Source organism: Symphodus melops (genome assembly GCF_947650265.1).
Source record: "Symphodus melops genome assembly, chromosome: 19".
NCBI lineage: Eukaryota > Metazoa > Chordata > Actinopteri > Labriformes > Labridae > Symphodus > Symphodus melops.
This window is the reverse complement of record NC_136709.1, coordinates 21,199,930-21,214,956: the sequence shown is the minus strand read 5'-3', so window position 1 is coordinate 21,214,956 and position 15,027 is coordinate 21,199,930. Positions and strand designations below refer to the sequence as shown.

At 45.5% G+C, this 15,027-nt stretch overlaps 1 protein-coding gene across 2 annotated transcripts in view; it reads right to left on the bottom strand.

Moving 5' to 3' along the window:
* Positions 1 to 3,329: 3,329 nt before the first annotated feature.
* Positions 3,330 to 15,027, bottom strand: part of atrn (attractin) — a 43,354-nt gene continuing 31,656 nt past the window's right edge. Inside the window, exons 18-25 of one of the 2 annotated variants that reach the window (XM_079369765.1) lie at positions 14,549 to 14,794; positions 14,270 to 14,407; positions 13,422 to 13,515; positions 12,552 to 12,604; positions 11,105 to 11,199; positions 10,018 to 10,096; positions 9,117 to 9,271; positions 3,330 to 3,715 (exon numbers count right to left, since the gene is read on the bottom strand). In XM_079369765.1, coding sequence (XP_079225891.1) covers positions 3,656 to 3,715; positions 9,117 to 9,271; positions 10,018 to 10,096; positions 11,105 to 11,199; positions 12,552 to 12,604; positions 13,422 to 13,515; positions 14,270 to 14,407; positions 14,549 to 14,794 — 920 coding nt within the window. In that variant the 3' untranslated portion in view covers positions 3,330 to 3,655. Of the gene's footprint in view, positions 3,716 to 9,116; positions 9,275 to 10,017; positions 10,097 to 11,104; positions 11,200 to 12,551; positions 12,605 to 13,421; positions 13,516 to 14,269; positions 14,408 to 14,548; positions 14,795 to 15,027 lie in introns of both variants that reach the window. The other variant, XM_079369764.1, reaches the window with a different exon arrangement.

Sequence of the window (15,027 nt, the reverse complement as noted above, 5' to 3'; positions counted from 1 at the left end):
CTCACTTTTTGGAAAAACAACCGCAGCATTTCAAACCTTTATTCATCCTCTAAAACGACACTGAGGTTTCCCCTCAATTCCAAAAAAAAAAAAAAACCCCACACACAAAAAGACAACCAGTGATGAACCACAGGGATCTGTTAAAAACACACGTAACGGCTCGAAAATCAAATTCCTCAACTCTGGAAGAGAGTCCGATCCTGGAGGACCACGGATGAGTTTGGGGCTTTAAAAACAAAATGCAGATTTACAGAGTTCAGTAAAAGCTCGAGGGACTTAAAGAACGAGCCAATCAGAGGAACGAGTCATGTATCTCTCTCCCTCTGATTTCTGACTCTGTCCACTCTGTGCCGTCTCTCAACAAAGAGCTGAAAATAAAAAGAAGAGCTGCACTTTTCAGCGTCTCCGTTTCTGCAAAACAAAAAAAGGTCTGACGGATTCAAACGGGTGAAAAACAAGTTCCGCTCCGTGTCTCTAAAATGTGACGCAGGGAAACACTTTGAATTCATCGTGAGAATCTCAGAAACCAATCGTGTTGTTGCACGGAGAGAAACTCCTCAGTGAGGAATATTTCCCTCTCCGAGCTCAAAAGAAAAAAAAGAAACTAAAAAGGACCGAGAATGAATCTGTGAATGCAGGCGATTCTTTGAAGAGCACAGCTTAGAGTTATCAAAGAAGCCTTGTCAGCTGATGAACCCGGAGCCCACTCGCTCTCTGACAGCGGCCTAACAAAGCCCTCGACTTCAGAAGGTGATCAAAAGGCACAAAATGTTCCTTTCTAATCACACAAACGCTCCCGTCAGTGACGGCAGCAGAAACAGCACAGATCGGAGCGCCAGAATCACGTCGTCACGATTCTTAAAAAGCACAAGCAGGCCGTCTCTTCTCCCCAGAAGATGTGTGATAGCAGTTATTGTAGCAGCTAATCTCTCATGTCAGCTGTGTGTGGTGTTTTGTCAGCGAGAGGCAGGCTGACGGCGGCGGGAGGCCCGGGTGACGCTCTGCTTACGTGCCCAGCAGAGGGTGACTCTTAAGGGGCCGCCGAGTGTCTGGCAGCGGGGCCCGTCAGGCTGCCGGCGGGCATTAAGACTGCAGGCTTTCTGCCTTTAATGGCTTCTGACAGACGCTTGAACTATGTTGGAGTTTTGAAGGAAAGAGTCGTTATCAGCAGGAGGAGTCTGCTCAACAGGTTCCACCAGAAAAAAGAAAAAAAAGAAAAAGGAAAAGGACAGGAGGAAGATGAATATTAAACACGCTGAGGCTGGAATACTAATGGGAGAACTTTGTATGCATGTGGGCGGATGTGCTGCTTTCAAGTTTATCATGATCTGGAGAACACCTACTGATTTTTTTTTTTTTATTTTTTTAAAGATTGGGACAACAGCGGTAAAACTGAAGGGCACGTCGTCCCTCCACCAGTTTGAAAAAAATCAGCCTCATGAGGTGATGCATATGAATGTTTTTATACCGATAAATATAGAGGTGTAAAGACTGATCGCGAGGACGTTAAAAATCAATTACCGTAAATTCCGGAATATAAGCCGCTACTTTTTTCTCACACTTCGAGCACTGCGGCTTCTACTCCGGTGCGGCTAATGCATGGATTTTTTTATGCGGGACAATGAGCTTCTGCCGCAAAAACATTTGACTTCGTCACGTCGGATCTTAATATCAGTCATTTTGCGCTTCATGCACGCAGCCTCATCATGGAAAACACACGGAGAAATACATATGATGCAGCTTTCAAGTTAAAGGCGATCGAGCTGGCTGTCAAAGAAGCTAACAGAGCTGCTGCACGTTAAGATGACACTGACGGCGACAACAGAGACTGAGGAAGTGAGTAATGAAGTCATTCTGAGGCAGTGAATGGATGGACTTTTTCTTGTGAAATATATTACGGTCATCTTTTTCATCAGCCGTGTTACAGACACCGTCGGCTAGGCTTCGTATTGTAACGGTTCATGTTGTAAAGTCAGTAGTTGATAATGTGTTCATAATTCCGATTATGTGAAGAGTCAGTGAATGCACCAGCGAGAACGTGTTGAGTGCAGTGGGTGTGGACTGTAGCTGTTTCCGTTCTACGTTCGTGAAGCTTTTTTACGGCCCTCATGGGCGCTGTCATCTTGGAATTTTGCAACCAGAGTCTGCGCAGTAGTGTCCGGCGGGAGGAGCCCTGGCAACACGCCCCGCCCACTTTGCGTACCGCTCTGATAGCTTACGCAGCCCAGCTACGCCAAGAACTTAAGAATCTTTACGGAGAGAAATTCATCTACCGACCATAAACGTGAGTACAAAACCACCATATATTTCAAGTCAAATATCTAAACGTAGTTCATTCAGAAACTAAGAAAATCACACTTTTTATATTAATTATTGAATTTAAACGTTTTTTCGTGTCCTGTATGTCTTGTTTATTGTTACTGGATGCCTTGAATTTCCCTCAGGATCCATCTATCTATCTATCTGTCTGTCTGTCTGTCTATCTATATATCTTCTTTAACTGTGTGGGTTATTAAACCTTTTATTTTTGGCAAAAAACGAACTAAAACTATTTTAAGCTAAGTTAGCAACATAAGCTGTGTACAGATCGAACATATGCTGGTGAAAATATGTTATATGATTGAAAGTAGTGGTGCACATAGTACTAAAGTTATATCTGCTGTCAGTAGTTACTTCAGGTCTATGTACATTTACAGAGTACATGTGTTTCTGTGCATAACTGTGGAGTTGGTAAATGAATCTGTTTCATTAAGGTTTCTGTTTGTATGGACCTTTTCTCTGGTTCTTTTCCTTGTCTAACATGTTTATCTCATTGTTTTTTTATTATCCTCATTTTAGACACAAGGAAGAAGAAAGATGGCTGATACAGACACCCCTGCCAGCTCACCTGATGGTCTCCCTTACTTTGTTCTCCTCTCAGTGAACACCTTTGGACTGTGGAAGGAAGAGAGCATGCAAACTCCTCACAGAGAGACTCCTGTCAGACAGGGATTCAAATCAGTAACCTCCTCTCTTTTATAACTGAACCATCATTCACACTATGTGTTATAAATCAAATAAAGTATTTATTGATTTAAACCTTTTCTCTCCTGTTTTAAAAACATATGATGTTTCATGTTCTTGTAATGACAGAAGTCACAGCTGGGAAACAAACAGCTTTAAAAGTACTTCAACACTCGAGTGCTGAACATTTAATGCAGGTTAGTGTTAAAAACAGCATGCACATAAAGACAGTAGAGTGGTATGATACAGACACAACTGAGAAGGCAATTGCATTATTATATTTTATTCAATCACATGAAATGTAACACTAGTCTTGTAAGTTTAACAAATACAGATTGTGCTTAAAAACATAGTGTGGTATTTTATACTTTCTTTCACTTGATTGTTCAGTTAGATGAATGTAGTATTTAAGGTTTTTGTGGGTTATACAGGTTTGAAAGAGGCAAATGAATGCACAGTATTTTAAAGTTAAAGCAGATTAATCTAAATATAACAAAAAGAAAATGTTGCTTATAAGAAAAACCTCGGTATTAAACAGCCTCTCTTTTCTTCCGTTCATCTTTTGAATGAATTGTCAAACATTGCTCAGGACGTGCGAGCTGCGTCCTCTGTGGCTCAGGTGTTTCACATCAGACCGCCGTCCAGTGTAAGATCAGACAAACGCCCTGGTACGATTAGCAGTGGTCAGGTCCTCCAATCCTCCGAGGACGAGCTGGAAGAGAGAGAGAGAGAGAGAGAGAACATGAGAAAAAGGAAATCCTCAGTTTAATGTATAATATGTTGGTGAAAACAGGGAAATACCTATTAAAAGACATAAAATCTTCATTAATGATTATATATGCAAAATAAAAACATTAATATATAATTTTGGGAGAAACGTGATCTTTATACCTTCTTTTATTGAGCCTGTCTGTCTCCTCCTAACCACCATAACAAGCAGCCTGTTTTGTAGTCTGTGTCAGGTTTTGTTAAGTTGTAACACAATTTATTAATAAGCGTCATTAAATGTACAACATGATCAACTTCTGATTATTGGATTGGTTGTGTGTGTGTGTGTGTGTGTGTGTGTGTGTGTGTGTGTGTGTGTGTGTGTGTGTGTGTGTGTGTGTGTGTGTGTGTGTGTGTGTGTGTGTAAACTCATGCTGAATATTTGGCATTTTTAAGCAGCGTGATGCTCGGTTAATATTATATTACACCACCGCTGATTGTTTGTGTTCATGTTTCTGTCAGTCTCTTAAATCAGACAGAAGTTAAATCAGAGCTTACTTTAGTTTGATCCTGATATCTAGAGAAATATTCTCCCTCATTATACAGTATTATAAATATCAGCCTGCATGGTGACATGTTAATCTCTGTATAACACACTCTTTACACAGACTGTAAACATGTACACATCAGTAATGATACAGATTTATAGTATTTAACTTTGTTTTTGTCCTTTATACTTTTTTAAAAACCTTATCAGACCTATTTATTATTTACTGAAACATAACTGTACAGTCAATGAACGCCATCTATGAGCTGATTTTAATTACCATGTTTTTTATTTTAAATACAATTCCACTCACAAAAACGATATAACAATATCAAGAAACATATCATGTCAGTTCTTAGGTTTGCTCATATTAAAAAGTAAAATAAAAAGATAAATCATACCTGATAACTACCCTAGCTTAGCCTGCTAATATGTTAGCTCGCTCGATAGCGCTTTAAGCAATGACATTTAAATCAAACTTTATTACTTACCGTAAAAACTGCAAAGCTCCCTTAGAGTCCACAGGTCCGTGACATTAGTTTACTGCCAATAAAACAGCTTTCGCCAGCTCAAAAAAGACGAAAAGACTGAACAGAAAAGCTCCGTGTGTCTCGGCTTCACTTCACGACGTAACTACTTATTTACCAAGGGCGATAAGCAAGATCCACGGCTGTCAATCATCGCCATGTGTGACGTCAAATCCCGTTTTTTAACCTCAAATAACTTATTTAAAACAAACTTCACAGAAAAATGAGCACTTGAACACCATGTAGGGTGATAATATCTAATGATCACAGCAGAGTTTAGGTCTGGAAAAAAATTAGGTGACGAGTATTTTAACTTAACAGTTAGACCCAAGTCCCGTCTGTTATCATTGAGGAGGCGGGGTTTATGACCTATACTGCAGCCAGTCAGTAGGGGGCGATCTAAAAAAAAAAGCTTCACTTCACAGGGGACCTTGTCCCGTCCATTATTTTTACAGTCTATGGTTGTACCCTGCTCCTGTCTGTAATCAGCATCAGGACGCAGCCATCAGGCAGCCATGCACGGCCCAGATAAACACTCGAGCAGTCCACACAGAGACGCAGAGCGGCCCAGCCGGCTGATAGCTGCAGCTGCTTCACGGCGGGGTATTAAAATGGGAGGCTGGTCTAATCTCTACCGTATCATGACATGTTCACTAAGGCACAGAACAGGAGATCACAGCTCTTTAATGTAATTAGTCTGGGATTTGCGTTTCATTACAAACATCATTAAATTCTGATCTATTCTTCATCAGGAACGATAAAAAGGGAAAAAAAGAGGGCTGGGAGAACATGCTGACTTATCTCAGGGAAATTGATTTTGCTTTGATGATACGAGCTGATGAAGTGATCACGGTATTTACTTTGACGGAGGAACAAGATCTGATTTCTGGTGGGTCAAGATGATTATCTTTTTTTTTTTTTTTTTTTTTTAGAATCTCTGAGAGACTGGGATTTAAAAACGGTTCAATATTTAAAGCTGTGAACTTGAGGCGTAGGCCAAACAGCAGTTTGTATTGGTTTCATGCTGGAGCTCAAGGGCGACACCTGCTGGATCAAAAAACGTCACACATTTTTCAATTCTGATGCATGTCCCAAACCACAGGACACACGAGGAATAACGTGTCACACGCAAGCTAAACACAGATCTTATCCGTCTTTGTCTCAGACTCGTCCGACCTGAGACCTCCTGAGAAGCCGTCTTCAGCCTGGTGTCGTGACAAACACACATCTGGAGAGATACTCCACTTGTTTTGTGGCGGCTGGGGTCCACATGTTTAATCGCCCTTGATGACAGAATAAAGCCCATCGCACATCTTTTTTTTGAAAGAGGACGCTTAAATGAATACGAGACACAGAGCCACAGCTTGAATGTGACATGCAGGATATAAAGGTGCTCTTTAAATAGACACATGAGTAGAGAAATGTCGTGCAAGTGCAGCCGATTAACAATTTGACGTTCGTTGATTTTACACAACAACTGGAGTCGATGCAAACGGAGCGAACCTGCTTACGAGAGATATGCACGCTGTTTTCACCACTTCCGACCACGTGAAGGCAAACAGAAGCAGCCTTGAGGTGGTGTAGCGAGAGAGAGAGAGAGAGAGAGAGCTCTCTAAAGCTGGACGAGAGAGAGAGAGAGAGAGAGAGAGAGAGGGCTTAGCTTGCACACACAACCCACTCTGAATGCAGCATGTGTTTCAACTTAACATTCCACTTTGCCCTTGCTCTTTCTCGGCTGCTGTTTATGAACCATTTTCCAACAACTCCGATCTCTGCCTGCCAACACTGGAGGACCAAACGCCTACGATTACTCACACACACACACACACACATCCCAACGCCACACTGCAGCAGACCACTGAAGGCAAGGAGAGCGAGAGAAGGCAAAAAAAAAAAAAAAAAGACAAATGTTTTGAAGAGATTGTTTTAAAAAAATGATTTGGAGACGAGGAGAAGTGGCAGGAGAAGAGAAAAGATTTTAGGAAGATTTTAGGAAGATTTTACCTCGCTGGTGAAGGCAAAGCTCCATGAGTGCGAGGAGAAAAAAAAAAGTGACCCGCTAGCAGACCTGCGTGCTTTAAGTTCTGCGTGATCCCACCCACCCGAGCAGAAGGTGAGGTGGACCATGGGAGGCTGAGGGAGGGGTGAGAGACCTGAGCAGCTGGAGCTCCGGAGCTGAGAGAACTAAAAGCCCTCACAGGGCAGGACATGGAAGATGGAGGCAGGATTTTCCTCTCCTTCAGGAGGAGGGCAGGGGGGGGGGGACGGAGCCAGCACGGGGCAACCAGTCAAATCACTCCCCGAAAAAAAACAGTACAGGGAGGCACACAGGCGGAAACAGCCGGGCCAAGAGCACCTCGTGCTCGCAGACCAGCAGCAGCAGCAGCCAGTCCTGTCAGTGCATTCATTTACTGCATCACACTCAGAATGGAGGCCCAGTTTATTCCCTCCTTTGTCATGAATCCTGAAAAGCTATGCATGTGCACGCTAGATTTAAACTCTGCTTAAAGAACAAGAAAACTGTTTGAATTTAACATCGCACATAATTAGCACTGTAACGAAGCGCTGCCATTATTCTGCCTTTGCTCTGTCAGAATGGACAGAGGCCTTCATACATGTGGCCTTCTTTCTTTCAGGAACTGTGTGCTCAAACAGGCCGTTTGGAGATGTTCCCTTCATGACATCACAAAGGGCAGTAGCCCCTCCCCCAGGTGGGTGACACTCCCACAGCTAGGTGTTTGTTCTGCCCTCTGAGTCTGCCTTCTCACCGTAAACAATAGGACATGGAGCCAGAAAGCAGCGAGTACACCCGAGCCCTTCCAGAGAGGGGGCGTGGTCAGACACAGCTCATTTACATATTTAAAGCTACAGACACAGAAACAGCCTGTTCTGAGCAGGGCTGAAATAGAGGGGTTTATAGACATGATCAAATACAGGATCAGAGTGGATTTACAACAACACACTTCACACACATGATGAAGAGGAGCGAGGACACTGATTTAAACTAAGACGAGGAGGAGATGTGACCTTTAATACCAGCAGAATGGCGTGACTCTGCCGTACAGCCTGACGTTTTTTTTCTGCCAGTCATCCTCACGGCAGCAGTTCAACAAGTGCACAGCAGCTCGGCTGCACAAACACACAGCGGTGCCTACCATGCAGAAAACACAGAGCTCTATTCACCGCTTCACTGCCGAGACGCCACATCAACGCTGGTGAAAAAGCTCCCGCTCGCCAAATGCAGGAAACGTTCTACCTTCTAACCAACCGTCATTTACATGTTGGTGTTTTACCAGCCGGCGTTCTGGTTCATAGCGTTTAAAAAAAAGAGGCTTTCTTTTAAACAAGCCGAGCAGTCACAGTCATGTGGAGTACATGAAGCTGTTCAGTGTGTGTGTGTGTGTGTGTGTGTGTGTGTTTGTTTTACACTGCTGCAGTCAGTACATATTTAGATCTTCTACTTGACTAAATCATGCTTTTATCACATTTCATGCTCTAATTAAGTCATGCTGCTCCGGACATGTTTCCCTTGAAGAAGCAACAGGACTTGGCCTCACAGCTGCACTCTGCACATTTTCCTCCATGCAAACACAAACAGTGAGAGGCACAGCTAAATAACAGGTTGACATGTTTCCTGTGGGAGTGCAGTCGAAGGTATAACTTCTGCCAGATGTCGCCCCCCTTTTGCTGATCTGATGAGTCATTTTGACTTTTCCCCGTCTGTCATGTTTCATTCATGAGTTTCCAGGCATCCCCCCCCCCCCCCCATCACTGCCTCTTATTTAGTCATTTCCATCCTCGTTTCAAAATCGACTCTGCTTTCTCCGACTGTTTCGCATTTCGCCGTGTGAGCTTTGCTTATATTCAGATGTCACAGCTGATTGTGCCAGCACTAAATCTGGCCAGTTAAGATAAAACCAGCAGAAAATAGGAAAGGAGGAGGAGAAGCTGGCGGAGCTGTGATGAGAGCAAGGATGCATCTCTTACATTTGGCCGAGTGGAGAAAAATCCAGTCCACGTTGTTTCTTCTCCAAAGTGACGGACATGTTAAAGAGACATTCTTGCTCCTTCTATAACTCAAGCTGGGTTTTTCCTTTCTGTTCCCACAATCCAGGAGGAGCGCTTGTTCCTTCTTCTCCCTGCCATGTTTACCAGTTTGCAGCTTCCTGTTTGGCGTTTGTGACTTTTCTGCACATGTTGGAAAAATCATCTAAAAACTCCTGTGAGGAACAGCGCCCCCTTTAGGACGACGCCTCATGTTTTACATCATGGCTGATCTTTGTCCTGCACATGACTCACTCTCAGTCATGCTCTGGTGATTTTTGACTTACTTGGATCTTTATGGGCCACGTGAAGTTGCTGACGTAGACGAAGAAGGTGATGTTTGGGCTGTTGCGGAAGTCAAAGTTCTCGTTGGAGAAGCTGTCTTTGAACTCCTTGATGTTGCTGCGGGAGACGATGGGGATCTCCTCCCCGGTCTGCGTCCCTGCTGAGTGACGGAGAGGACACAAAGACGAGAGACAGAGAGAAGATCACATCTTAGGCTGCGATCGCGAAGGAGCGCCTGGGATGTCGTGCTGAGAATAAAAGCGCCGAGCGTGCGTCTCGTCTCTATGGCAACAGTTAGATGCCAGGAGCCGCTGTGCGTGTTTTTTTTTTTTTTACTGAATGTTTTAATTTGAGATTTATTTTTCCTTTACAGTGAGAGTCAGACGGAGGATGTTTGCCCTCCTACTTCGTCTGGAGGATTTGAGCTTATTCATAACGACGCCTCGCTGTTAAAGTTCTGATCAGACGGATCCGCTCGATGAATGGCTGGTTGGAAAGAAGTGAAATTAACAGCACTTGAAAAAAAGTTGAACCGTGTGCGACGCTCTCTGTCCAGCCGATAGAAAACACACGAGGTGGATTCTCTTCATTTGTAGGAGATGCAACAAATGCAAAATGAAAGCACTTTCCTTTTTTTCTGGATCGAGTCTGGAGCCAGAGAGAGGACGGATTCGAGCCCGGAGCGCCTCTTTAAAACACGAGGGGTCACATTTTTTAAAGTGAATGCCGGCTCCTGCAGCGTTTGGTCTTTATCAATGAAGTCTGTTACATAAGAAAAGGGCCCGAGGATAAATCTGCCTCAATAACAGTCAAAGTCACACATCTCCTCGGTGCAGGGACATGAGGTGAAGGACGGGATGCAGCGCAGTGTGGGGACGTGCCTGGGTGCTTGTGGAGACGTACCTGTGAAGCTGGTGGCCCAGGTTATGTTCAGGTTGAAGTTCTTGGAGGCGTTGATGAACATGTCCAGATCCCGGTTCGGCTGCAGAGAGAAGCACAGAGAGACACGCGGGCTAAATGTTTCACGCTAATCCAACATGCCTTCGATTTCTTCAACACAACGTGAACGTGCACTGAGAGACAACGATCCGGGATGATAAATAAAGGAGGAGCTTTGCTTTACTGTGCTGTAAACGCAGTGTGCAGCCGCTGTGCAAACAGTCAGTGTCGCAGACTAGAGCACATTTGCTCAGCTAATGGAAGCTGAATTAGCAAAAACCAGCCGAGCCGATGAGGAAGGAGATAAGTATTAAAACGCTGTCTGCGAGGTTATTATGAGTCATCAGCTTCTATGGAGTCAAGTAGGTGTACATAAAGACCTCATTAGAGTTTGACAGCCTGACTGAAAGCCAGAGTTTGTTCATAATCATTAAACACACACACGCACAAAAAAAAAAAAAAAAAAAGCTCCATTATGAAAATTCTTAATTTCATTAATATCGTTTCGCCTAACGATCACCAGGCTGCGTTCGGACATTAAATCACCTGGTGACAAAAAAGATCACCTGGTGCGTTTCCATCCAGGTGAGCGCTTTGTCAGGGGACAGACGCCATCTGGCATTTTGAAGTTGCTGCAGCCAGGTAAACATGACTGGACAGGTTTCCCAACATCTGTGACACCGACTTCAGTCTGACATCATTAATATTAGTTTGAGCTCATCAGCGCGCTCAGACGTCTCCACATGATGGTTGATGAACTGCCTGCTTTGATTTATCGTCATATTTCTGATTATGTATTCCCAGTTATCCGTTCTATCGACTGCAGTTTTGTGTTTTTTTTAAGTGACACTCTGAGAGGGAAGTACTGTGCGGCGCAGTTTCCAAAAAGTAGTTTGAATGAAACTTCAGAGGTGTCTTTAAAGTCACTTTTTTTTTCTCCCCCCCCCCCCCCATCGGTAAACGTCGTCATCTGTGGCTGACTACACAATCTTTCATGGTAATAAAAGTGACAGCTGCTGGGACGGTGGGGCGTTCACTGTCAGAGACTTACCTCCTCAGGTGTGGCCACGAAGTTAATGGCGGTGTAGTAGCGGTCGTCCTCCTGCGACAGACTGAAGGTGAACTGGTAGTCGATGAGGAGCGTGTCTGTTTGAAGGGATGGAGCCAGCAGTGAGGATTACAAAAGAAGAAGAGGAGGAGGAGGAGGAGGAGAAGGGGGAGGAGCTTGATTAGTCTAGTTTGAAAGTCAGACAAGTGTGTGTTTTCACACAGCGCTCGGGGCAGGATATTACTCTTTGTTTTTTTTTTTCGATTTAAAAACTCGATTGACTTTCTGGGACGGACTCCAGGACTTCAGTGTGCGCTCTCTGTGATGAAGGTCACGATGAAGCCGGCTTTAAGTGGCTGTTTGCAAGGCTACGTTAAGCTTCAGCTGGAGATGCCTGTCAGTCGAGTCCGTCCTCTTTTCCATCTGAAGGTCCCAGCTGCTGCAGTCCACACGTCCAAGCGTCCTCGAGAACTGAACGCCAGACCTCTCTCAGTGTCGTGTGTACGAGTGGACTTTATTCAGCCAGACGTCACTATAAACCAGCTTTCCTCTCTTAATGAATCTAGTATAAAGTTATAAAGGTCTTAATGCCTTAATTCAGACAGGACAGTGGACAGATTGGGAAACAAGGAAGATTGCTTCAAGCACCGAAGGCTCTTTACTAAACTAATCCATACAGCAACCGACGCCACTCACGGGGCTCGTGTGATTAGTAGTTTTTTTTTTAAATAAACAAAATCAACAAACAAATGTTGAACAAACAAATCCAAATGATGTGAATATTACGCTCTTCAGGGAGAGACCGGCTTGTACATATGTACATGAGAGGAGGGAGATCTGCGGTGAGGGGACGTATCTTGAGTTTATTTCAAAACGGCAGCGTTTGTCCTGTCGGGGAAAAGAAAGACAAAGACACGGCTTTGTCTCTTCCCACCTGCGGCTCGTTTTAAAAACAGCGTCTCCTCCGGCTGTTTCGGTCTTGAAAAACATCGAACTCCTTGAGAGCCACTTTGATTCGAGAGCCATGTAACTGTCTTTGGCATTGACCTGAACAAGTGAGCGAGGGAAGAGAGAGAGAGAGAGAGAGAGAGAGAGAGAGAGAGAGAGAGAGAGAGAGAGGGAGAGAGAGACAGCGAGAGAGAGAGAGAGACAGCGAGAGAGAGAGAGGGAGAGAGAGGGAGAGAGAGGGAGAGGGAGAGAGAGGGAGAGAGAGAGGGAGAGAGAGAGGGAGGGAGAGAGAGAGGGAGAGAGAGAGAGAGAGAGAGACAGAGAGAGAGAGAGAGAGAGAGAGAGAGAGAGAGGGAGAGACAGAGAGAGAGAGAGAGAGAGAGGGAGAGAGAGAGAGGGAGAGAGAGGGAGGGAGAGAGAGAGAGAGAGAGAGATAGAGAGAGAGAGAGAGAGAGGGAGAGAGAGAGAGAGAGAGAAGTTGGTAATTGGAATCCCTACTTACAGTAGCATGTTCCTTTGAGGGGGTTGCCTTGGTAACGGTTCTCCACTTCACACCTGGAAGGGAGAGATGAGCGGAAATGACGTAAAAGAGACAAGACAGCGGTCACATTATGGTGATGTCACAGGCAAGGGGGAGGAGCTTGAGAAGTGAACCTGTGTGATAATGTGGCTAAATGGATGAGAGGTTAAAAAAAGTTGCTTGTCTCAATAGAACCATATATGGTCGAAAATACGCGCCTGACTTTAGCGTGCGTCAGGGGCGACAGTAGCTCCGCCCCTTGGGACTCGGGTCGGGAACAACCCTGATGCTACGCTAAACAGTCATCAAATCTGTTTGATAACTTCATGTCCCTGATGGGGCTCCATTGTTTCTGTGTTTGGTCATTCATCAGGAAGCTCTCTGACTCCCTCTGACTACAGAAGCCTCGTTTCCCAAACTGTAGCTCAAGGTTTTTGTTTTTTATGGGCTTTGGGAAGCCCTGTGGTAATGAAGGCCGGGGTCAAGAGAAGAGCTGCCGGCAGTAATGAACAGCTGCTTCTCACACTGAGCCAACAACAGAAAGACATTGAGGGCTATGAGTCTTTTTTTTGTTTTTTTTTAAAAATTCTTGATATTCGCACGAGGCCTCGCACGTCGTGTAAAATGACGATAATTAATCCTTCAATTTGAAGAGGCTCCAAATTAGAAAAAAAGGACGAGTGACCACTGATGCAGCCTCTACCATCAGGGTGTGGACGTGTCGGTGCGACCTGCGGCGTTAAAGCGCTACAAGCTACAAGCTCAGATCCAATCACTAAGTCTCAGTGGGACTTTACGAGTGGCTGAGAGGGCGAGGCAGCATGGAAGGGTTGAGGAAAACAAAAAACTTACAGGTGACAGCGATCTCCCTTGATGCCCTTGGTGGTGCAGAAACACTTCCCGTTGTTGGGGTTGCACATGCTGGCGTGGCCGTTACACTTGCAGGCTGCAGGAGAGGGACACATAAACATGAAGACACAGAAACGCCCCCCCCGCCTGCACACACACACCATGACTCTCTGTGATGTTTATGGACTCGGCCTCGCCCTGACTCATGTTCTTGTTCTTGACTCGGTCTCGACCCCTGATTGTCTCTCCTGTGCAAAGAGGGGCGGCGAGGACGAGCTCCCTCTCCCCGCCCGACGTGACTTTGAACGCCCCATGAACGTTATCCTTATTTTTCTATAAGAGCTGATACGTCATCGGCTCCTATTGGAAGTATTGATTGTGCATTTTTTCTGCTCACTGATGTAAAGAACGCCTCGATCGGTGTCGTGGAGTTAATGTGAATGTGTCTGAGAGGCGTAAACACCGACAGGATGAAGAGAGGCTCCTTTATTGATCGACTGTCACTGAGCATTCTGTAAATGTATGATCCGTCGGGTCACCTGTAATAAGAGCCCGAGACATTAACGCAACAACATTTGGGTGTAAATATATTTCTGAGCTAAATGAAGCTGTCGAGGGAACGCAGGATTGAATAGTTGTCTGATTGACTGGCTGTCACTTCTGGATGCAGGGGGGAGTAAATCTTTAATATCCCGAGGGGTCGCTTCACCGTGCAGCCGGGATTCAGGAAAACAGCCGACATAAAACTGAACAGTAAAAAAAGTGACAAGTTGAATGAAGCTCCGCGCAGGCCAGCTGACGGGCGAGATTTAGTGCCGGGCTTGGATTTCCACCCTGCGGCGGATACTCACGCTGGCAGCTTCCCCCGTTGGTGGGATCGCCGTAGAAGCCGGAGATGCAGCTCTCGCAGTGTCGGCCCGTCGTCAGGTCCTCACACTTCTCACACTGGCTCTCGTTGACACACTGGCTGTGACCGTTACACTGACACGCTGCCCAGGAGGAAAGAAAAGCACGTCCAGTCACAACCTCACACATTTCATAAAACAGCTGCAGGGCAAGAACCGGACTGCAGCTTTTTTCATTTGTTAGAAAGAAAGTGATGCACAGACAGCATCCCTCCTCTTCTGTACCTGGGCAGTGGATGAAGGACCAGTTGTATTTGGCCTCTCCAGGGCACATGCTGGCGTTGAGGGCGGGCTGCGGGCTGGCTGGCAGGCCGGGGAGGGTGGACGGGGCCGGGACCGAGGTCTGGAAGGGCCCTCGGTACGAGCCCTCGATGCACTGACCTTTGCCCGTGTTGCTGGGGTCGGTGCACCAACCGCAGCCGGGCTGATCCAGACACATGCCGCATGTTCTGTACCCGGAGCAGTTCTCCGCTGCAGCACAAACACACAGCAGTTAGGACACACTAAAATCCAACATGGCTGCTCCATGCATCAACAGTGAAGAGGGGGTACATGTTGATCTCCCTCAGCTGGCTGCCACTCTCTCCTCCAGGTCTACACATGAGAGACGCCTGATCCAACCTTCCCAACAGGGTCCTAAATCCTCTACCTCCACTCGTGTGTTATTGGGTGTTGTACAAGAGGTCGAGACTGCTCCTCTGTTT